This window comes from Parasteatoda tepidariorum, chromosome 11, assembly GCF_982258835.1.
Source record: "Parasteatoda tepidariorum strain Cologne lab strain chromosome 11, Ptep-v5.0, whole genome shotgun sequence".
Lineage (NCBI taxonomy): Eukaryota > Metazoa > Arthropoda > Arachnida > Araneae > Theridiidae > Parasteatoda > Parasteatoda tepidariorum.
This window is the reverse complement of record NC_141765.1, coordinates 22,311,245-22,336,529: the sequence shown is the minus strand read 5'-3', so window position 1 is coordinate 22,336,529 and position 25,285 is coordinate 22,311,245. Positions and strand designations below refer to the sequence as shown.

At 28.6% G+C, this 25,285-nt stretch overlaps 1 protein-coding gene across 2 annotated transcripts in view; it reads left to right on the top strand.

The window, feature by feature from the left end:
* The window catches only part of LOC107451515 (uncharacterized), a 66,386-nt gene extending 42,564 nt beyond the window's left edge, over nt 1–23,822 (top strand). For both annotated transcript variants that reach the window (XM_087154995.1, XM_087154994.1), the window contains exons 11-25: nt 3,882–3,990; nt 4,842–4,906; nt 5,667–5,774; nt 6,391–6,532; nt 10,670–10,920; nt 12,004–12,177; nt 12,424–12,597; nt 14,970–15,176; nt 15,343–15,474; nt 16,886–17,182; nt 18,599–18,881; nt 19,693–19,862; nt 21,543–21,651; nt 22,296–22,446; nt 23,335–23,822. In XM_087154995.1, coding sequence (XP_087011121.1) covers nt 3,882–3,990; nt 4,842–4,906; nt 5,667–5,774; nt 6,391–6,532; nt 10,670–10,920; nt 12,004–12,177; nt 12,424–12,597; nt 14,970–15,176; nt 15,343–15,474; nt 16,886–17,182; nt 18,599–18,881; nt 19,693–19,862; nt 21,543–21,651; nt 22,296–22,446; nt 23,335–23,523 — 2,561 coding nt within the window. In that variant the 3' untranslated portion in view covers nt 23,524–23,822. The remainder of the gene's footprint in view (nt 1–3,881; nt 3,991–4,841; nt 4,907–5,666; nt 5,775–6,390; nt 6,533–10,669; nt 10,921–12,003; nt 12,178–12,423; nt 12,598–14,969; nt 15,177–15,342; nt 15,475–16,885; nt 17,183–18,598; nt 18,882–19,692; nt 19,863–21,542; nt 21,652–22,295; nt 22,447–23,334) is intronic.
* The last annotated feature ends 1,463 nt before the right edge of the window (nt 23,823–25,285 follow it).

Sequence of the window (25,285 nt, the reverse complement as noted above, 5' to 3'; positions counted from 1 at the left end):
ATATTTCTGTTATTTCTTTTGATTTCTACTACGTTTAGGGAAGTTAAAATTAAAAAAAAAAAAAATCTCATTTCCGTTAAAAAAATAAAGTAGTTAAATAAAGGGATATAAATTTATATATATTGAAATTTCATATAAAAGAAATTATTGAGTTTTAATATAAGGAATAATATAATCTTAGATAATTTTTATTACATTATAATCTAAAAGTGGATATATATCAAATAGTTGAATTGATTAACTAAATTAAAATAATTCTTTCTTTCACAAATTCAACTTTCTTACTCCTATTTATTATTCTCCACCCATTTTTATGAATGTATTCTAGTAAATTTTATTTTCTTAAATTATGACCAGGAATTACTTTAATACTAAGAATTTGTTTTCTTCCACTCCTAAGGAAAACTTGGTGGCGTATAAAAATTGATTTATAAATTTTTTTTGTTTTATAAATATTTGTGTTATCCTAGAACCTTTTTAAAAAGAATCACTAGCCTCCTGCTTTAGATATATAAAATATTTCATTAAACTTAAAAAAATCCAGCCATTGAAAATAAGAAAGAAAAAAAATTAGAGCAATTTTATTTCAAACGGTAGTGCTGCCATCTAATGTAAAATAGGAAACATAGATGCTCAATTCTAAATTGATTCTCAAAAATCAAATCAAATTTAGTTGTCTTCCTTTTAACTTATTTTTCTTGAACTGATAAACTTAGTTATTTATTTAAACACGCGTGTTTTTCTTTTATTTTTTTAAAAAAACTTTTCTCCACTTATATACATTGAGAGGATGAATTCAAAAACTTAAATATTTTATTAAATAGTGCTGCCATCTATTAAGCACTAGAGTATTTCTGACTGCAAATATAATTCTACTATTGCTAAGGATGTATGTAAACAAAGGTGTAGCGTGAAAAATTATTTGAAGGGGGAAGCACTTTTTTTATTTCTTTAATTTATAATATATATATTATAAATAAATATGTATAATATATTTTTTATAATATATGTATATAAACTCGGAGAGAAATACCCAGAGAAAATTTTATTATAAGCTTCGCCTTTTAAGAGCAATTTTCTGGCATAATTTATACGGGCATTAATTAAGAACTTTTGTGAAATATGACGGATTCTGCAATGTATTCAGGGTCAGGGTATACTGTGGAACCATGACCAATCTGAATTTTGATGTTTTATTTTCTTAAAAATAAAATAAAGAAATAAAAATCCGTGGCAATTCATTTATTTTTCTTATTTTAACCACTTCTTATCACTGTTAAGATTGATATACAATCCTATTCAATTATTGAAAATATAAAAAATTGATTTTTCTTTTCTTCTAAATGTATTTTTAAACAATTATTAAAAAAAATATAATAGTTTTTTAAACTTCTATTTCTAGAATTTTTTAATATTTACTTCTTAAAACAAATATTAGGAAATCGTTCTTACAGGAATTATATTTCAATTTAATTTTCAAATATATAGATGTGATTGAGAAATAGTAAAAATCTAATACAATCTTAATCGTCACATAACATATTTTTAATAAAAAGAATAGCAGGAATAAAATTTACCAAGGCATGTAATTAGTGATAATGATCGCTTAACCCACTGTGCCCAAAATGTTAAAAAGTTTTTACAATTTTAGTTCGTTTTAACTATTACATGGAGGAGTATGAGAAAATCAGATCCATCATGATGCACTTTATTTATAATTTAAAAGTGCAATATCTTAATATGCGATTCCCTTAAAGTGTAAAAGAATAGCAGTTTTATTATGTGCAATGAGACATTTTTTGAAAATATTTTTATGCATTTAGTGCCTATGGAACCTTTTGGCTAAAAATTACAAGAATATTAAACATAAGTATTTCATCAAATTATAGCTAGAAATTTATCCTTCGAATAAATCAGAATGTATTTATCCTTCATAAATCAGATATCCTATATACAGTCGAACCCCGCTATAGTGAACTCCCGGGTATAGTGAACGAAATGCTCGGTCCCGTGCCTTGCTATACACGTATAATGTTATTTTTAGTGGATATAGTGAACCAAAAAAGTGAGAAAGTTGGATATAATGAACTTTTTCCTGTCTCCGACTGATTTCCCCCCATTTTCCTTGTAATAATTTTGAAATTTGTACTTCAAAATAAATACATATACCGATTTTTAAAACCATCTATAGAAACTACTTTTATGTGCTCGAATGGCAGGTTAGACAGGTTTAAAAAGCGAAATAACAGAAATTGAGGAAAAATTATCTGAGAGTCGGGAAGTGTTTCCATATCTGATGTTGAGGATTGCTCATCAGCTTAAGATTACAAATTTTTATTTGCAAGACGAAGAGTGATGAAAAATAACACATTTTTTGCTACTACATAATATTTTTCAGTCATTTCTATGAATATAATGTAATAAAAGGGAGGAGTTTGGGAACCATTAGTGAAATTGCCTGCGTAACGGATATAGTGAACTCCCGGTTATAGTGAACCGAAATTTCGGTCCTTTGAAGGTTCACTATAGCGGGGTTTGACTGTATATATATGTTACGGTGAAACACCGAAATCTGGAGATTGTCGACATTCACCGGTGAATGTCAACACTCACGTAGTCGCTTGGTGTATGTCCGAAATATTTGCTAAATACTCTTATTTCTGACTCTCACCGGTGAATGTCAACAATCACATAGTTGCTTTGGTGAATGTCCGAAATATTTGTTATATCCAATTTTATATTAATTTATTCGTTAATATTATTATATTTATTTGATATATTTATATTTATTCTATATTTTAATACTTACTGACGATAAATTAGAAGAAACATCAGTGTTTGCAGTATCGGGCAAATATATACCGGGCAATAGCACTTGACCTTAAAAAAACATCAGTGTAGGGTATACCCGGCAAATGTATACCGGGCAGTGGCACTTTACCATAAAAAACATCAGTGTAGATGCTGAATTCATTAAGTACTAATCGAAATAATTTTTTACAAAAAATAATTAATTGATCTTAAAGATACCACTTACATAAAAGTGATAAACATAGGAATATTTTGTTCAATTATTAATAAACTATCTAAAATTATTGATTTTTTCATTAAATTTAAAATAGTTTTCTTTTTGGTGTTTAAGAAAAGTAACAATTTAAAAAAGTTAAAAGTTAAAGTTTTGAAAAGTTATCGAGGGACGCGTGCCCCCTCCGACGCTACGCCAATGAATGTAAAGTAGTAGACATGTTTTGAAGATTTAGAAATTCCTTTCTAAAAATAAATTTGGTAAATTTTCAGATTTTGTTTTGTAATTAAATATTAATTTAGATAACTAAGTGTGATGAAGCGAACTTTCAAATATTAAAAAAAAATTATTTTGAAAGTTGTATCGAAATATTAAATTAAAAGACTTTTTTGAATGAAATAAATATAAATCACTTAATTTCTTAATTTTAATTTTCCAAAACTACATTAAAAAGATCAAATGTCAAAAGATTTTCGTTATATTTTTAACCTACTAATTTTAAACCATTTACTATACAAGATTTTTTAGTTATATTTTATTTTTACACTTGTTTTTATATTTGTAAGCAAATGCCTGTATGCGCATGATTACAATCACTCATTAACAAAGTTTAAATTAACTGTAAAAATGTTTCCGCTTAAATAGGAAAAGTTACCAATTTATTCAATTATAGATAAAAACTTTTTTTTTTTTGAATTGATATTTTAGTACAGCATTTAACAACATTGTGTATTATATAAATTTACTTAGCTTTAAATAAGATAGTTTACTTTCTAAACAAGCTTACTCTGAACACAAATTTTTATTTTCTATTTACTTTTTTTCTGAAATTTGTATTATTTTGCTTTATTTCTAGAGCAACTGACAGAAATTAGAAAAAGCACGCTGGCTCGTATTTTATGTGACAACGCAGATTCGGCTGATTTTATGCAGCCATCAGCTATGTACGTCAGCGATCCGTTTTTGTAAGTATCAACAAAAAGAAATTAAAATTTTTTTAAGATCATATAGACTTTTTTCATTCTCAAGGCCGGACACAGATTTTGCAAAACCCTTCCTTGAAGCTCAAAAAATTCTAGTTTTCATATTTTGTAAGACACTTGGAAAACCTTTTTCATAATAGTAGTTTACTCTTTGGTTCTCGGAAGACTTGGAAAAACACTTTTCATAATAGTAATTTGCACCTTGGTTCTCGGAACACTTCGAAAAACACTTTTCATAATAGTAGCTTACACCTTGGTTCTCGGAATATTTGAAAAAACCTTTTCTATAATAGTAGTTTATACCTTGGTTCTCGAAATACTTGAAAAAACCTTCTCCATAATAGTAGTTTACACCTTGTTTCTCGGAATACTTGAAAAAACCTTTTCCATAATAGTAGTTTACACCTTGTTTCTCGGAATACTTGAAAAAACCTTTTCCATCATAGCAGTTTACACCTTGGTTCTCGGAATACTTGAAAAAACCTTTTCCATCATAGTAGTTTACACTTGGGCTTTCAAAATATTTGTTTTTATTAACATAGTTAAATTTTAATTTCCTCTTGTTTTATTAGGGATTTTTTTTTTTTGCTTAAAACTAAACGCATTCTACTTCTTTTAATCAAATTTATTTTATGCATAAAAGAATTCCCGGCCATCTTCTCTTAAAATAATTAATTAAAATACAATCCATCCACTGTTTGTGATCAATTTCGATCAGGCTTTTAGGAATTCCAGGTCTAGGGATGCTTGTCTTTATGCCCTCCTCCCTTGAGTCCGGCCTTATTCATTCTAAATGCTTCTTATTGCATAATTAAAATTTATTTGAATTTCAGAAATGCCTATCAAACTTGCAGTTCCGCTGACATACCTGTTATGGATTTAAGCAAATGGGAGACAGGTAAATATGTTTTTTAAATAACTGAAATAGTATTGTTATTTTAGTAAGCTTCATAAATTATTGAAGTTTTTCTAATTAGTAAAATATTACTTATCTATTCAATTTATTAAAATTACTTTTTTAATTATTAAAAACTTCTATTATATTGAATATTTATTGTATTTTCTCTCTCTCTCCATAGTGTAAAAAAATAAACAATAAAAATGATTTTGTTCGTGATTTTTTGCACGTAAATGTGCAACAGCGAAAATAGTTCTAAAAATTCAAGACCTTTCAAGAAGTCTATACTTTTCAGCCCTTATACTTGGGCTTTTATATTTTAGTAGTTTACGTACCTTTAAATGCAGAGACCTATACTTCATAAAAATATTTCTGATCACTTTTAAATTTAAAATAATAGTTCTGAAGCTATCACTGATTTTAGAATAAAGAAAAACGTCTAAAAATAAATTTAAAAATTATTAACAGTGGTAATTTATTCAAAAAAATAATAATTTCGTTTTAAAATTCCACATAATGTCATTTTTGAACTTAAATTTAATAGTAATAAATAATAAAGCGATAATTATTTAGGTTAGCTTAATTTGGGAAAAATTTTTGCTTGATGCTGTATTAGTAATATTTTTTTTATAAAAAATGTTCATATTGATAACTAACGAAATGAATTTATTAGCAAAAACAAAAATGAAATACTAGTTGTGTTCCACAAACAGCCTATAATCTGTAAATCTAAATTCCTAAATCTCTAATTCTGTTTTAGTATCTCCTCGATTTCAAGTATCTTCAAGCACTCTAAAAGAATCTTTATCTCGAGCAAAAAGACAAGCGGCTGAATTATTGGAGACAGAAAAAATTTCTATTAGCAAAAGTAAGTGTTTCGGCATAAAACAAATCTCTACATTTCTCAAAATTCTTCATTTTGTTGATGTATTGAAAAAATTTTATGTCGAATTTTAAACAGTAAACGAATCCTTACTTTATAAGTTTTTGTGATGAAATAATCTGAATTTCATATTGTCTTTTGTGTATCATTTAACAATTAAGGCAAAAATGAGAAGGTAAGTTGCTCTTTTTCTAAAAAATAAATATCATATTAAAGGGTACAATTTTTTAAACTCAAGGTAAGCTTTTGATTTCAAAGATGATTTCTTATTAAATATAGTTATTTAAGTTTTTTTCATTGAATGTCTTTTGTAATAAAGGTGAAATTTTAATAATTGTAATTACTCTAAAATGCCAATAATTGCTTCAGGGGAATATGTAAACTTATTCAAATTTAAGAATTGTTTACCCTTGAATCTTACAAACTTAGAAGAAAAAACATAATTTGTTTTAAATAAACAGCTTTATACATAAATATTGTCCTTTTTTAAAGAGCATCTTTAGAAATATTTCATTTAAATGTGCTGCATCTAGCTAGATATATTTTTAGGTACTGTACTTACAACTAATTATTTTTATAAAATACATAAATTAATTTTCAGAGAATGGTTTGGCTGATAGTAAAAGTCCCCAAGCAGCTCATTTAAGTTTCTTGCGACCGAAGCGTCAAGCACAGCTCATATCGAATCAATCCGTTGTGTTGGAATTCGCATCTCAAACATTTGCAAATAACTACCTCAATCGGTAAGTAAAATGAATGATTGCTTCAGTAAAAAAATAATAAGTACCGCATAGTTAGCATTATATGAAATTTAACGAAAACTCGAAATAAAATTATTTTACCTCATTCCCCATATGACTAATATTCATTTATATTTGAAGTTTCAACTTCAAAGAAATTGAAGTTATTTGACTGAACTAGCATTTATTTTCATACTAAATGAAAATTTTAACTTTGAACTCTATCTTAAGTATTTATAATAAAATCCTAAACAAATGAAAAGCGAAAACAAAAACAATCGAAAAAACATATTGTAAAGTCATGAGCACATAATAAGTTTAAACAATCACAAGTATGCTTATTACCAACAGCAAATTCAGTTTCAGGAGTTCGGTTGACGCGAGGTCACATTTTATATTAAGAATCACAAAATTATTCAAAATTAAACACACTAATACCACATCAACATTAGTTTTAACTTAAATGTGATTCGTAAAAAATAGAGATATTACAACAGTCGGAAAAGTAAATTAATACTTACTAAACACAACTTCAAGCGTGAATTCAAACTTCCAGATTTATCCATTAGTAAGAGATCATTTCTCTCTATATAAAGTTCTGTAATAAAGTCCACCACAGATAGCACAGTAAATTTGAAGATTTAGTATTTTTTTAAAATCTTTTTTTAAAATAATAATATGAGATTTAATAATTAATTTCAGGTTTATTTATTTTACGTTTGCAATCTATTTAATTAGTTACTCATATACACATACAAACTTATTTATTTATTGGTTCACATTCACGCATGCTTGTGTGCTCAATTACATAAGTACGGCTTATAAGCCCTTAACAAGTAGAAAGATAGTACAATTCAGAAAAGGACAGCACGAGGGTAAATTTGAAGATTTAGTATTGTATCCAGGGTTACAATGGGAGTCGAACCCACTGCTTCTACACTACAGAGCGTTTGGCGGGAGACACTGCTCTGCCAGGGACGCCCCCCTTACAGACTTGTGTCAACCTTTATTTTTATTGCTACACATACTTACGCTGGCTTGTTCTTAATTATGTAAGTACTGCTTATAAGCCTTTGCCAGTTGAAGAGAAGATAGCGCAATTCAGAGAAAGACTGTAGAAAAATACATCCTGGTTTACGTCAGGATTCGAACCCGCTATTGTGTCAATTTATTTATTGGTACATATACATCCGTAGGCTTGTACTGGTAGGTAGGTAAGTATTTTATTTACGTCACACTAGAGCTGAACAATGGACTATCGACTATGGTCTGGGAAACATGCCATTGCAATTTTGATCCTCTTTAGAGGGAATGGCTCCCTTGCTTTGATAGCCCTACGACCTGCGCGTGAAGGAGAGCACTTTACGGTACAACAGTTTAACAAGAACAGATATGGCGATACCCTCGGTCCCTACACAGGTTGATCAAAGTAGTCACCCACCCGCTTACTGACCGCTGACAGTGATGATTGACTTCGGTGTTCTACTGGGAGGTTAGTACTGTGTCAATCTTTATTAGCTTCACAGGAAACGCTTTCAACACCTATTTCCACCCGCTAAATAGTCTACCCAACGTAGTCCCTTGGATTAAGGTTAGATTTCCCGAGAAGGCTAATGTCCAGACAGCGACACATGAGGCTACAGGTTCGTACCTCGAAATCAATGAGACTTATAAAATTTACGTGACCTTTGGATATTGTTCTCTCGAAATAGGCTTTAAAACGTAGATATGAGAAATTTGGCAACCTTTGTAACACTGGATGTATCTATCTTTTTTCTCTTTTTAATGTCCAACAGTTATTTGCGCTACCTGTTCTTCATTGCAGGAATAATACAATGTGAAAAGAGTTTATTATTCACTCTTGCTCACTAGTCTGAAGATTTATTAATGAATGTCTACAGAATAATATCTTAGCTTATATTACTTCAATCAAGCGCTTGCATTTTGTTCACTTCCAAGCATCGAACTTCTTTAGTAATTTCGGAGAACGAAACTGTGACATTTTCTCATATAATACTTGACCCAAAAATGCCAAAAAAAAGGTGCTTAATTGTAGAAGTAACCTTTGAAGCACGAGAAAATGGTCTCAGACAGTGATATGAAGATTTGTGGGCTCATGCTAATAAATTATTGAATAAATAAAAAAAATATAAGTGAATAATACATAAGAGCTTAATTGATAATAAATTGGAAAATGTCCATCTCCGGAAGAAGAAAAGGACTCTGTGGATAAAAAAATTTTCTTCATTGATCACTGTGAAGCGTGTGAGGTAGCTGGTTCGATTATTACTTTTTTTTCGTAAGCCTTTTCTAATGGCATGTGCTGGTTTTGCAATTAAGATTCTTTTGCTATTCGTATGTTAGTGCTAAGATTTTACTATTACTTCAGATGGCTAACAACCATTAAAGAAGATCGAAATTTAAGAAATAAGCTCGAAGATTTATGCAACAAATTTTAATGTAATGGCAGAGGATCAAAGTCTTATTCTAGGACGTAGGAGGCAGTGAGTTATATTCTTCATCGAAATATTGGGTGTTTTCCTTAATCTTATTTCGATGTCATCTTCTATGCTTACAAGCTAACTAGCTTTTATGCTAACTAGCTCTCAAGCAGATCTTGAATAAAAACTTATAAGCATGAAGTATCATGAAGCCAACATGAAGTGTAATCAAATTGGGGAAAAATTCGGCAGATTGTTGATTCAGAAGACTGTTTGATTCCCTTTATGCTTAAATAAACAGACATTCTTTCATTCATATCAACAGAAACTAGTTTAAAAATAATTTTTTGCTTACTTTTAGAACTCACATTGACTAATATTTAGGCACCTTTGCAAGAGATTAAACAGCATAATGTAGTTTCCGATAACAGTAGTACTAGTACTTTATTTATGTCGCACTAGAGAAGCTACACAAAGGGCTACTGGTGACATCCCCGGGGATGATCCGAAGACATACCCTCAACATTTTGTTCCTCAGCGGAGATGATTTCTCTGCTTTGCAAGCCTGGCAGCCTGCCCGTTAAATCGAGCACTTTACAGTAGAACGGTTTAACGAGGATCGATACCGCACTCTCTTGGTCCCTTAGCAGTCAAAGCATAGTGGTCACCCATCCTCTCATTGACTACTGTGCTTGACCAGTGATGTTTGTGTACTGTGGGACTTCCTGTAACAGACTTATTTTGCCCACTAAATCCTTTTAAAGCAAGCTAAAATATTTATAAGTTGAGATGTTACAAATATATGGAATCTGATTGCCACTGATAACTTGTCAATAATTTCTTTCTTTCTATTAAACAAATTGCGGCTGATCAAAATTTCATTTTAATTTTTAAATTAATAATTTTTTTTTAAATGTGCCGGAGGCAGTTAGTGTTTTAAAACAAAAATGTAAAATTTAAATATAAAATTTATAATTTATATTCTAAACAAAATTTTTAAAACTGAACTCACATTCGAGTGTTCGCTTACTTGCGATTTTGAAGCGTAATTGTGGAAAACGTAATTGCTCGAATTTATTAAATGCAGCATTACGCAACGTATAGTAAAATCATTAAAATCTTTTCATAAGAGGAATCGCTTAAAATCTCCTTAACACGATGATTTTAGGCATGTTAAAAAGTAAAATCGAAAATGATAGTTTCATAGAGTTTTCAAGTACAATTGTCACTCCATAAAACCAAAGCTATTGGAAAAAAAAATAAAACATTGGGAAACGATTTGAAAATAACTCAGTTCCAAAAGCTTTCAAGTTATAGTGAACCGGGGATGTAACCGCTATCATAGATTTAAAATTAAATACGGAAGGAATTAAACTATAAAAGCTATGGTCTTGAATAAGACTTGAGGCGAAATGTGAGCGAGTGATGCTAATTTACATCACGAAGTATTTTGTAACGAATTTTGCAAGCAGTTCTGGGAATTGGCTGGCGATAGCAAACAGGGGGATAGAATTGAAACATATTTGAAACAAAGTACAAATAAAATTTAGATATAAAAGTGGGGAAAAAGAATAAGAAAAGTTCCAAGGGTTGGTGGCTGCAAGCGGACAAGGAGCCCCCAAGTATTTGTTAAAAAATGATTACATTTATAAGCTTTTATTATGTTGTAGAATATTTATTTAATTTATATTTTTCATAGTGATCAAAGAGATGCAGAGTTTGGATATTCTCTGAATTCCGTCCAAGAACTAATGTCTGCTTTACCAAATGTGGATGTAACAGATATGTTAGATATTCCCAAAGTATTTGATTGTGATGATCAAACTCTTCCTTGTGATCACACCACTAAATTTAGAACGATAACAGGATGGTGCAATAATCTCAACAATCCAGAATTAGGGAAGAGTATGAGAATATTTTCACGACTGCTTCCACCAGTATATGGAGATGGTGAGTGAAGATGGTGTTATGCTTTGCATCTTTGAATCATATGTCTTTTATTTATTTAGAGCTTTATTTAGTAACGGGTAAACGAAAGCATAACCCAAAACACATGAACTTTGAGAAACAATCCAAAAGGGAAGTTTTTAAGTGTTTCCTCCACAAATCATTAGTTTAAACTGAAAGAAACTAAAATTAACAAATTCATTCTTGCATCAAAAGTAAGAAAATTGCGAGTCCTGTCCAGAAAATAAGTTGACCTTTTGGAAAAACTCACATAAACCATGTTTTTTAAAAACAAAATGTATTTATACATGAAATTTGAGTCGTCATAGATTTGTGGTGATTGCATGCAATACAGAGTCTGAAAGCTGTTGAAACTCGTCACAAAGCATTCTTATTGTGAATTGTTCTTATTTTAAGAACAGTTCACAAGCATTCTTATTTTCACAACTTTTCTCATTCACTTTTGCAGTCAAGCCATCATTAACAGCAAAAGCCTTTCCAGTCTGTGTTTGGCCATAAACATTAGCACGTATATCATTGAATTGTCAAACCCACTTTTCCACTTATTACTATCTCCTCAACTGATAAAAAATTTCAAGTAGCCGAGCATTATTTGCGTTCAAAAATTCAAAAACCGAATTTCAGAATGCACTTAACACTTATGCAAGAAGTGTAGTTGTTGTCATGACCGTATTTATACAAATTGTTAAGTCACATAATTGTAGAAATTTTAATGACTCAGCATTTTATATTAGTACTCCAATTTATTTATAATATTTTAACAGTTTGAGCATACTTTTGGTTATAATGAGTGTTTTGAGTATAAAAGTTTGGTTTTCCGATGAAGAAAACAGAACAATTCCGAAAAGGTACTATTAATGCGAAAATAATTAAATTGCTGAATTTTATTTTAAGCTTTATTTCAATCATTTTCGCTGACTTAATGTTTAGGCTTAATCCTGTTAAGCCTATCTAAACATTAAAACATTTTTTAACTGTGTTGAAAATGTTTCGATTATTTTTTGTAGCTTTTTGAGTAAATAAAACAGTTCATCCAACTGCTTTTAATTTTATTTCAATTTTTAGACATGAGTTCTCCTAGACTAACAGGCCGTTCTGGAAAATTGCTGCCAAGTGGACGTGCAATATCCACGCAAGTGCACTACGATGTTCGAGCACCACATGTACGGTATTCTTTGATGGTTATGCAATGGGGACAGTTTGTGGACCATGATATGACATTTACACCCATGAATACTGGTAGGAATTTTTTATACAGTTCTTGATATTTATGTAATGTAGTGAATAAAATACAATAGTGCATTTTATCGAAACATTGATGTTAGATATTGCATTTTTCAATTAAGTAGGAAAGCAATGAATTACCTAAATGGATTTTTAATAGTTTATAAATGTTCTTTTTTAATAAAATTCCAAAGAAATGTGAAGTTTCATTTTATTAGGTTTCCTGATAGAATATATGATTATCTTTTTTCCTTCTTTCAGCAAGTGGTCTTCCCTTAAATTGTGCTGATTGTGAATCAGCAAAGAATATTCATCCTGAGTGCCTACCTATTACAATACCGCCTAATGATCCATTTTATCCACCAATTAACAAAACTACTGGGCGACCATCTTGTATTTCTTTTGTGCGATCATTGGCAGGGCAGCTGACATTAGGTAAATTATTTATATGAGACATTTTGAGTAATTTTATTAATGTATATAAGTATCAATCTCGAAACTTTTAATTAAATTCTAAATTATTAGTTAATTTAATATTTAATGCAGTCTAAACATTTGAAGATGAATGGGGAAAAGCGGTTTATGTCCGTGAAAGCTGATTCTGAGAAAAAACGATGGAAGCTCGCGGACAAAAACTATTTTTCCATAGTCCGGCCCTGTGTAATAACTCCAGGGGAGAACCGATATTTCACTTAGTTATTTTTCGAAATTTAGTAATCCTCAAAATTCAACACATAGTGATCCAATTGTTATTCTTATGAAAAATAGACATAAACCGTTCTTCTTTTTTGATCTTCATTTATTATGCAGTTCTAATTCTTCATTTATTATACAGTTTGTCAAACAGTTTATTATACAGTTCATTCTAAACTGCATTAATTTTCATACTTTTCTCACTTTTGAAACATCATTTAATGCTTAGATGCTACGTAAACTTGCAGCCAATAAAAGTTCTATTTTTCTACCAAAAAAACTTCAATCATTTACTAATGTAACAGATTTATGCTTTCAGAAATACTAATGTTATGCTATTATAGAAATAAATATTTGGTCACGCATACATTTTTTCTGAAATGTTTAGAAATTAATGGCTGTTGATCAGTCCTCGAGGCGTTTAGGGTTAAATGCAAAAGTTTACAGAATTATTTAATTGGTAACATAACATGCAATAATAATAATAATAAATTAATTACAATCAACTGGAAAATACATTTGCCTTCCTTTTAACGGTGAATTTAATTCTCGATGAGGAAGTCTTAATTAGAAACATTATCAAGTAAGTATGGAAATTATTTGATGATGTTGAATGACATATTTCCAGTTGTTCGTATCTTATTCCAGAGTGGTACAGTCCAGCAATTATATATTAAACATGATAAACTAATTAAATGAAGAATCAAATTATGATTAACAATAAACATGTTTTATTTCAGATATATAAAGAGCTCCAAAGTAAGGAGGAATGCTCATTTTTCAAAATTAATAATAAAATAAATAAAGAAAATAGCCCGGAGAGTGGGGCTGTAGGGCTAAGCCCCACACTGCAAGCCCGTTTATCCAAAAAACTAAAATGCAAGTCATGTGCACGTTAACATAGTTTTCGCCAAGGAAAGTTAAGAAATCCATGTATTGGCTATTCATTGATTTAATCTATCGCCAAGACTATTTTTCTCAAATGTGTTGGAGTAAAATAAAGCGTGAGAAATAATAATGAATTTTAATGAATTCAAAACCCTAAAAAGTTCTATTTAATGTGTTCTATTTTATTTGTTGTAAATTTTTTTAAAATTTTTTTTAAGTGCTCCTCACACTATTGTATTTTGCTTTGGCTATATTGATACAATATTAGAAAGCACTCCTTTTCGTGGATATAATCGTGTGAGTTGATGAAAAGATTATATCTTTCATTTTCCAAATTTTTATAATTTTTTTTCCTTTTATCCGATTTTTTCCCGGATTTTTTCAAAATTATTTTATTATTATTTTTATTTTTCCCTTTTTTTCATTGTTTTGTAATTTTTCCATGTTTTCTCTACATTTTGAACATATTTTATGAGGCTATTTACTTGCAGCTTATGAGCTGTTAATAAAACTTATTGTTTTTCTTAATTTTCTCTATTTTTTCCTTTTTGCCCTTTGTGTATTTATCTATTTATCTATTAGGCTAAATATATATATATATATATATATATATATATATATATATATATATATATATATATATATATATATATATATATATATATATATTTATATATATATATATATATATATTTATATAGTAGTAGTAACTGGGTCCAAATTATCTGAATCTCACAAAATGGCAATCAAGAATTCATTCGAATTTTAACTTCATAATACGAAATATCCTAAAATTAAAATAAAATTAATAAAAGAAATTGTTTACCTATAAATTATTTATCTCTCATTTAATCAGATTTTTTTATTATTTTGTTCGCTCTGTCATATGAAAGCAAGAATTTTCCCCATCGGTCAGCAATTGCGCCGTATATTTCTTCTGAGAGGGGATGCGTAAGGGATGATTCAAGTTTTCACGAAGGAAATGTTAAAGCACGTTTTAAATTGAGACATTTTCTTAGAACTCAGACACAAAAATATTATCTACGTTTTTTAATTGTAAATTTAATTACACAAATATTGAGTGAAAAATTATAATCTTAGAAGTTGCAGTGTCCCTTCATTTATGTGAGGGGCCTAAAGCCCCCTCTGACCCCCCGATTCCATGATCCCTGTTTTCAATTATTTTTACTAGTCAAAATGTCTGAACATTTTTTGCTTGAATTTAGGCCGCCGTGAACAGATGAACCAAGTAACAGCTTTTGTAGATGCATCTGGAGTATACGGATCAGATCGTTGTGAAGCTCGAATGCTGCGAACATTTATTGGAGGCAAACTTAATGTTACCAGGCATCCTCAGGGAGCTAAAGATCTCTTACCTCAAACCAGTAACCATAAAGATTGTGTTGCACCTTCTGGTCATTGCTTTGAAGCTGGTTAGTACAAATTTTGATATTAGTCACCTAAATTTTTGTTACTTTATTGCATTTTGTTATGATGTATTATTACAAAATTGTCTTTTCAGCCTTTGAACCAACTTTATAAAACGTTTAAAAAATAATGTGTACATGTTTTAAATATTTCTCTATAATTTAATTTCAGGAGATTCAAGAGCAAGTGAGCAACCTGCATTGGCAGCAATGCATACAATTTTTATGCGTGAGCATAATAGAATTGTAACGCAACTGCAAAGAATCAATCCTCATTGGAGCGATGAAATGATATATCAGCATGGTAAGAATAATACTTCGTTTATTATTATTCTCAAATGCAATCTTAATTTTTATTTTGTTTCTATTTATTCTACCACAGTGAATTAGGTTATGTTTTCTTAATTAGACCGATGATTTGAAAAAATTAATTTAAAAAACGTGGAAACAGAATCAGTCCTTATTGGAGCTATGAAATGTTATATCAGCATGGTAAAAACAATACAACGTTTATTCTTCATCTCAAATCCAATCGGAAATTTTTCTTTTTCTTTTAAATTTATTTTTTATCACAGTGAATTAGGTCATGTTCTACAAATTAGAACGAAGATTTGAAAAATAAATTTAAAAAACGCGGAAATGGAATCAATCTTTTTAGGAGCGATAAAATGGTATATAAGCATGGTAAAAACAATACAATGTTTATTATTCTTTTCAAATGCAATCTTAATATTTTTTTAAAACTTTTTTTATTTTTTTGAAATTTGTTTTACCTCAGTGAATCATTGAATAGACTGACGGTTTAAAAAATCAATTTAAAAAACGCGGAAAGAGAGTCAGTCTTCATTGGAGCAATGCATTGTAATATAACCATAGCAAAACCTATACAACGCTTATTATTTATTGCAAATGCAATCTTAATTTATATTTTTTTGAAATTTATTTTGCTACTGTGAATTAGGTTATGTTCTTTGAACCAAACCGACGATTTGAAAAATCAATTTTAAAAACGTGGAAAAAGAATGAATCCTCATTGGAGCGATGAAATGTTTTTTCAGCATGTTAAAAACAATACAACGTTTATTATTCTTAGCAAATGCAGTCATAACTTGAAATCTATTTTACTATAAAGAATTAGCTTATGTTCTTTCAACCAGACTGACGATTCGAAAAATAAGTTAAATAAACGTAGAAAGAAATGGAATCGTGTAGTTTGCTGTACTTTACTTAGAAAACCAGGACTTTATTCTTAATAAGTTTCAAAATAAGTTACAAAAATCACCAACTGATGGAGTCCGTGTCTGGAAGAAACTACAAAGCAATGTTTCATGCTGAATATCAGAATATTCTAAATGAAAGTTTCGCACAGGTTTCTGTTAACTTTATCCTCAGACTGCGCCAACGGATGCTGCTATTGGTGGTTATTTAGACAAAAAGTGTTTTATGGTTTTTCACAGTTACGAGCACCATATTTTGACAAGATGAGTAACTAATTATGAAACTTGGTTAGAAAAAAATGGTTTTCTGAGCAGAGTGCAATTATTTTTTATTTCTATGCATTTTTATCTCTTCCTGTTTTCATTTTAATTGTTTCAAAATCCCAATTATTTTTTTGACATCCAGCATGAACTATTATTTTTATTTTAATGATTTCATGCAAATTAAACTATTTTAAAATTTATAAAACCAGCCTTAATTTTTAAAAATCATTACAGGTCGAAGAATTCTATCAGCTGTTATGCAGCACATTACCTACAATGAATTCACGCAGAGAATTTTGGGAAAAAGTTTTTCAAATAAATACGATTTGCATCCACAGGTAGAGGGATACTTCGAGGGATATGATTCTAAATGCAATCCTACAATCTTCAACGAATTTGCTGCTGCTGCATTTAGATTTGGACACAGCCTTTTAAAACCAGTCTTTGATAGATTAGATAGAGGATATAGAGTTCTGAGTGAACCACTACATTTAAGAAAAAGTTTTTTCAATTCAGATATGCTATATACTCGTAAGTTAAATTCAAAATTTTTCAAATAAATTAAAAATAATATTGTAGTATAACAATAATTTATTACACACTCATTAAGTAAGTACCGAAATTTTTACTACTATATTGTTTAATAAATTTATAAAGAAAGGCATGCTATTTACTATTAGGTCAAGTTGAAAATTAGATTAATTAGTCAAAAATCATAAAATCTCAAAAACTTTAAAGTTTTTTGTCTAACTAAAATTTCCTATTTTTGTGCCAGATTTCTTAAATTCAATTCTAAATTTGTGCCAGAAATTTGTGCCTAAATTTGTGCCAGATTTCTTAAATTCAATTTTAAATTAAGCAGTTGGAAACAAAAATAGTGTTGTTTAGCTTCTGTATGATATCAAGTTTTAAAACAATTTATATTCTATGCATTAATAATTTGCATTAATCATTAGTTTTACTTCATTGCAATTAAGTTTATGTACTTTTTATATTTAAATTTACTACTACTAAGTATTATAACGAATAAAATATTCAAATAAGTAAAGTATACAAAAGTTGATTTCAGCTGCTTTGAATCTCATAGCTTTAACAAATAATCTGTAATTTTTAAGAATTATGACCAGCTCCTTATTTTGTATATTAAATTATAATGAACAATATGCCTGGATTTTGAGAAACAAAACAATAAACTTCCTTGAACTTTGCATGTTTCTCGCATTTCTACTAGACAGCTTATACGCAAATTTTTTTTAAATTTTCATGGTGTATTTCACAAAAAAATGCTCTTCTTAACTAATTAAAAAACATGGCTTAGCAATATAAGACCCGATTCTTTCAATTTAGGAAAGAAAAAAACAAACTGAATTCTACCACTAACCCTTTCACGCAGATTGCACACCGGTGTACCTTTTGCGTATAAATATATATTTTGATGCTCTAATTACAAGCAAAAATGGATTTCGGTATTTTTTAATTATTTAAAGCAGTCTAATAGTTGCTAAAAAAATATGTTATTTTTTTGGAATTATACTTCCACTAGAATATAAAATTAAAAAAAAGCAGTTTGAATTTTTTTTTCATTCATTTTTTTATTTAAAGAAATTCCAGTGATGAATAATAGGTTCAGTGATGAATAGAGTCTAAATAAGTGAAAATAGCTGCAAATTTGAAAAATTGATCGAAAAAGTACCTTAAATGCAGAAAAGGAGCTGATATTTCATATCCATAACTTATTAACATGCTAAATATAATATATTTTCATTTATTTTAACCTAAATTAAGTAATAAAAATAGTTTGAGAATATGTTTAATAAAAATTATGCTTCAAAGTTTCAAAAATTATGCGTTATCATTAATTAAATTTAAAATTAATATAGTCAAATTAGTAACTATTATTAAAAAATATTCAGTCATTTTTTGAATGCAATTTCTCCGTCTTTTTAGAAAATGCTATTGATCATATTCTGAGGGGTCTTGTTACTAGTAGTATGGAAACTTTAGATCATTCTATTACGGAAGAAGTTACCAATCATCTTTTTGAGCTTAAAGATAAACCGTTTTCTGGAATGGATCTTGCTGCTCTGAATGTTCAGCGAGCCAGAGACCACGGGGTACCAGGATACAACGAATATCGCCAATTTTGTAATCTTACTAAAGCTAAATCCTTTGATGATTTGACTAAAGAAATACCTGCTCATATCGTTGATAGATTAAGAAATGTTTATGAGTAAGTATTTTTTAGTTTTAATTGTTAAAAAAAGCATAAAATCAGGCTGTCCCAGGATTATTGGGACAAACTTTAAGGAAAGGAAGGAGACATCACGAGAATTCAGGTTTGCATAGCAACTCATAGCCGGAAACGTCTTCTTTCGCCGCTAGGTGTTGTTGTTCTCAGGATGGAATGGGCGTGGTGGTCCAGTTCTCTGGCCACCACGCTCTCCTGATTTAAGCAGCATGGGTTTCTTTCCTCGGAGTGCACTTAAAAATGCTGTGTGCGTAATACCTGGTGATTCCGAAATGAATCTGGTTCTAAGATTCGTCTGTACTGCTGCGGGTATTGTAACAAAATTCAGGTGTATTTGGGCGAGTCCGCCAATCCATGGCCAGTCTGTGTAACGCATGCTTCGCTGTCAATGTTTGGGGATTTTAAACATCGTTTGTGACATTTTCACGTATTATCTACGGCAGCACATGTGATATCTTTGACCAATAAATATTTGAGATGATTTCAGACTTGTGTATCTCTCTTTCTTGTACTTCTCATACTACTTTCCCATGACGTTTTCGACAAAGGGTTGCTGTACAATTCTGAATCCTTGTAATGTTCACTACCACCACTTAAAGTTTGTTCCAATAATCCTGGGGCACAATGCATGGATAAATATTTGAACAATTCTGAAAACATATATCTAGTTCTTAATTACGATTTATTGATTCACTTTTTATTTCAGATTTGATCCATTAAATTAATAATTAAATATGCATTTACTCGATTGTATAAATATGCTATATAGTGAAAAACTTTATTTTATTTGCAGCAATGTTGATGATATTGATCTTTTCTCTGGCGGCTTGGCGGAAAAAGCACTTCATGGGGGATTAGTCGGACCAACATTTGGATGTATTATAGCTAAACAATTTTCATTGCTAAAAAAATGTGATAGATTCTGGTACGAAACATCTAATCCATTGATAAGATTTACAGAAGGTAAGAAATTTTTCGTTCAATAGTATTGAACGAAAAAATTTTATTATTAAATTTTTATTTTATTATGTTTTATATCGATTAATACTCAATATAAAACAATTATCTTATGCATATAAATTCAGTTCTCCAACTTTCGCACTTGTTTGATTGTGAAACCATTTCTTTGTTATTTTTATTATTATTTGGTAAAGAAAGTCCCATAAATATGAGTAAAAACTTTATGGGGAAGTAGGGCACATCATAAAGATCGAGAATTGCATAGGAACCCGTAACCGAAAGTATCACAGTACGCCGCTAGAAGTGCTTCCCTATTATTAACTTTCTATTTGTGAGCTTTTGAATTGGTTCATATATTTTGCTAAGTTATCTTAATATTATGTTTTCTAATAACTATTGCCGAGATTCATATTCAAGTAAGCTCAGAAACTACTGTTTTATCGTAATTTCAAGAATTGGTGCTACGCTTAACTTTCAAGTTAGTCGATAAAACGGGTGTTTTTGAACATATTTAGAAGCGATTTTCAGCAATAATTATTAGAAAACATAAAATTAAGATAATTTACATAAATGAATATACATTGTAAAAAATAGTTTTTAAAAATTGAGCAAAAATATGTCACAATAACTTTGAAACAAACATAGTCAAATTAAAAAATCCCATGTACTCATTAAGTATAGTGACATGCTCAAAACAACATATACTTATTTTTAAGCAAAATACATAGTTACAAAAATCACATATTATGTACTCATTTGTAATTTCTTGTTTAACCATTCGACGCAGAATTTGTATTAACCATAATTTTTATTTTAATAAGCATATTTTTATTAATTTAGATTATAATAAGTGAAAAAGTATTATATTCAGCATTTTAATAATTTATGGATGTGAAATATTGTATGAAACACCGGTATTAATTTTTTTTTTTTTGCGTTTACGATACACTTTCAAACAATAATTTTTCCAATTTCCACTTATTTGCAGTTGTTTAGTTCTTAAAGAAACGGTTATTTATCGTTGAAATTTTTTTGACTTACAAAATTAGTTATTGATATATTTGTGAACATGAATGAAAAAAAAATTGAAATTGCTTTTTTTGGAATTTATGTCTGAGTACAAATATAATTCCGATAACCTAACAGACTTTTTTTATTAATTATTAGATTATTTTTATAATTCAAAAATACTAAAGTATATTTATACTTGCAATTAGAGCGTCAGAAAAAAAATATATAAAAAGGACATCGGTGTCCTATTAGCGTCAAAGTTTAAACGAGAAAGAGCATAGTCTTAAAAATAACTTTATGCTGTTTTGAGCATGTCACATACTCAATAATGAGTATATGTAGTTTCCAAATTCGACTACATTTTTTTCGGAACTATTTTGATCTATTTTTGCTCAACAGAAAGTTAGTAATAGAGAAGAGCCTCTAGCTGCGTGCGATGACTTTTCTGACCATGAATTGCTATGCAATTCCAAACCTTTATGATGTACCATACCTCCTAATAAAGTTTAAATCAATATATATGTGACATCCTGAATAGGGATTAACAATAAGATAAGTCTATAGTTCCGGATTTAAAATTCTAGCAGAGTTTCATAGAGTTATATTATTAAAATAAGTTTTTTTATTTGTAAAGTTAGTTTTGTTGTTAAAATTTATTTCATTTATTTTCAGCACAATTGACTGAAATCAGAAAAGTTTCATTATCAAAAATTCTATGTGATAACGCCGATACAATTGAGAGTATTCAACGACAAGCTTTTGATTTACCTGATCCTTTTATGTATGATATTTTTTTCCTTTTTAATCGTATTCTTACAGCCTAGTACTTTTTAATTAATTATAAGAGTAAAATTAAATTTTTTACTAATCTCGTTTTTTTATCTGCATTATTTATTATTTGTTTAAATTATATTTTATAGATACATATTTTATTCTTCTATAAAGGAAATAATAAATGCAACTAATATTTTAATGAAATGATGTGCAAAAAAAAAAAAAATGCGCATAACTAACTTATTGCACTTTTAATCAAAAGGATAAAGCATATCCTTTCATAATAAACTAAGCATTACATTACTCAATGAAATAAGTAACTTTAATAATTATTGAATTGAAATTATTAAATAATAAGATATTTTGCTGAAATTTTTTTCTGTATTTGAAACTCACATGAGTTTTAAGCATTCTGTATACTACACTGTAAAAACTGTGGTGCAAAAAAGGAAAATTGTGGGAATGTATAGCTTACTTTAAATTAATATAAAATCGAGGGTTCGTGCAAATTTATTATGGGCGTTGTTTATTCTGTATAAGAAAGATTTCCATTTTTCAAAGTACCTAATCATTTCAGTGATTAATTTTTCAAATAGATTTGAAACATTTTCATTGTGTCTTAATCACATTATTCACATTATTTTATTTTAGGAATCCCCGAGTTTCTTGTAGTAGCTTGACATCTATTGATTTAGAGCAATGGAAGGAAAGAGTTTCATGTACTGTAGGTAAAGTGACTATAGATGTTGGATCAGCAGATAGAATATCACCATGTGTCATGTGCACATGCACGAAAGAAGGGGTGCGTAAATATTATTTTGCTAATAAAAATTTCAATTGCACAGCTAATTTAAAACTTAAGCAACCGTTAAAACCAATAGCAGAACACCACAGCAAAACTTTAAAAAAAAATGCTTTTTCTAGTTTTACATGATTCAATGGAATGCATATTTCTGAATATTGTGCGAAAAGTTTTGGTAAAATCTCGTGCATTTTAAAACGATACGGTACTTTTTAAGTTAACCCATATATAGGTAAAATAAGCAAACTTTCAATGAAGTTTAACAGTACTTTTAGCATTAATGTGTGAATGGATAAAATTAGAAAACATTCAATTAAGTTTTTTGAAAACCATGTTTTTCATGCTCATATACATTGTGAAATCTTTAACATCAAATCAATTTAACTAAAGGTTTAATAGTATGTATACCACGTTTGCAGTTAAGAATCAGAAAGGGTTGAAGGCTTGAAATTTTGAATTTTATTTAAAAGTATATGTTTTTAATGTAAAACTATTAGACAAGTGTTTTTTTTTATTTTTGCAAAAAAAAAATTCTCAGGGTTTTGGGGTCAAAATTAAATATCCTCTGAAATTTTGAGAAAAATGCATCTATTTACATGCGGTACTACTTTTTGTGATATGAGCGTACAACAGCACTGACCATTGCTTTTACCATTACTATTTCTACACTAACTATTTAGACGTAAATACACTCAGTGGACCTTTACATTGAAGGTAAAAGGTTATTCAAAACTCTTTGAAATATGGCTTAGACTTTTATCACTTAAATATACTTGTGCCAACAAAGATATAAATTTCTGTGAATGCATATTAATAAATGCTTGTAATTGTTCAGTGGAAATGCTTGTTTCATTTCATTAGTACTAATTATAATTCATTTCTTTGCAGCCCATCTGCCAATCTTTAAGGATCAATAATTGCATTCATCTTGCTAGTACCTATTCCAAAGAATCTGTACTAAATGATCACGTGTGTAAAGTACAGTGTGCTTTTGCTTTCCGTGCTCTTCCACAAGTTGACGCTGTGAGGAATTCTCGTACTTCGGGAGGAAGAAATGTCTTAGGATTTAGTACTTGAGGAGGATTTAGTACTAAAGTACTACTTAGGATTTAGTACTAAAGTACTACTTAGGATTTAGTACTAAAGTACTACTCAGGATTTAGTACTAAAGATACTGTAAAATTGTTGAATGATCTGTAGAGATTTGTTGCAATGAAAATTGTTGAAACTTGCCAAAATGACTGCTTCATTTCTTCATCCTGAAAATGTGGATATGGTTCATAGCATTTGGCTTTCATATTGTGATACTTTTCATAAGAAGATGTTTTTGTACATTGCTAAATATTTCGCCAAAAACTCATGAATGATATTTATTATTGACGATTCATTATTATTGATTTTTTTATTGATCATATTGATTTTCATTGCTGTTTCTAGATCATTGGCTTTGTTATATATTCATCCCTTTAATTCTTCATTGACTTAATTGTGAGAATGCTAGAAAACTGTTTATTGAAAAGAAGAGCAGTGTAAATTTTTAAAAAGGCTTTATACTATGTTAATTAGTTGTTTTTGCTATAAAAGTTGACGTCAAAATTTCCAAAATTGTGATTACTGAATATTTGATTAATTTGTTTAGAATGGTAAAAAATTTAATTGTTACATTGAAGTAAATTTAAATCGAACGAAAGTTTTTGCTATATTTATGACTGTTTTCAATGTTTAGTTAGTAAATTATTATTTTTTAAATAACAGGATTACGAAATTAAATTATTGTTATAAGGATTTTTTTTAATAAAATTTATTTGGGTGTGTTATAGATTTAATGAGGTTATTTTATAACGTACTGTTAAAATGTGTAACACATTAACGCAAATTTACAATAGAATTTGATTTTTCTGATTGAAGAACGTATTACTTTTGTATATTCTTAATTATTGTTTTGGAAATATTGAAAGAAAAAAAATTATATCAGAAATGTACGGTAATGAAAAAATATTCTCATTAATGACAAAATCTTCCTCTAAATGATAAAGTGTTCATTGTAATGACCAAATATTAATTCTAAGAAGTATTGTGAGATAAAATTTGTTGCAAAAATGATAATGAAGACCTTTTCCTTACTGGCAAAATTTTTACCATTAAAATTTTATTTTTCAAACATCTTATTTTAATAAAATTGAATTATTTTAAATATTATTTTAATGAAGTAAATATTTATGAATTCTTTCTTAAAATAAATGTTTTGTTTGAAAAAAAAAAATATTTTTTTGATGGTTAATTGCATTACAATCGAAATATATAATAATCGAAATATAGTAATATATTAAAAGTATATTGCATTCAAATATCTTTCAATTATTTTTTTGATTTATCTGCAATTTATTTTTAGGAAATTTTAATTTCTTAGTTCATTTTTGTTTTTACGTAGTAATGTTTTTTTTTTTGAGAGCTTAAGCTATTGATTTATTTCTTGAAGAAAATTAAAGAAAAAAAAATACGAAGCAAAAATCTATTAATTTTGTGCTTTAAATTACAATGCTGATTTATAGTTTGATTATTTGTAAATATTCGAAACTAAGCATTTAGCATACAATTATTCAACAATACAATTTATTGTAAGTTATTTTCAATAAAATTTAAAACAGGTTTGTTTTAAAAGTATTTCTTGCTATTTGAAAAGATTCTTGTTGATGCTTCTATAACTACTTTTAAAATTTATTTCTCCAGAAAATTCAAAAACATATTGAAGACATGCTGTTATTGTTTTGAGCCTGATTATTTATTACTTAAATACTAACATTTCTTTTCTACTTTTTGAAGAATATTTAAAAAATTT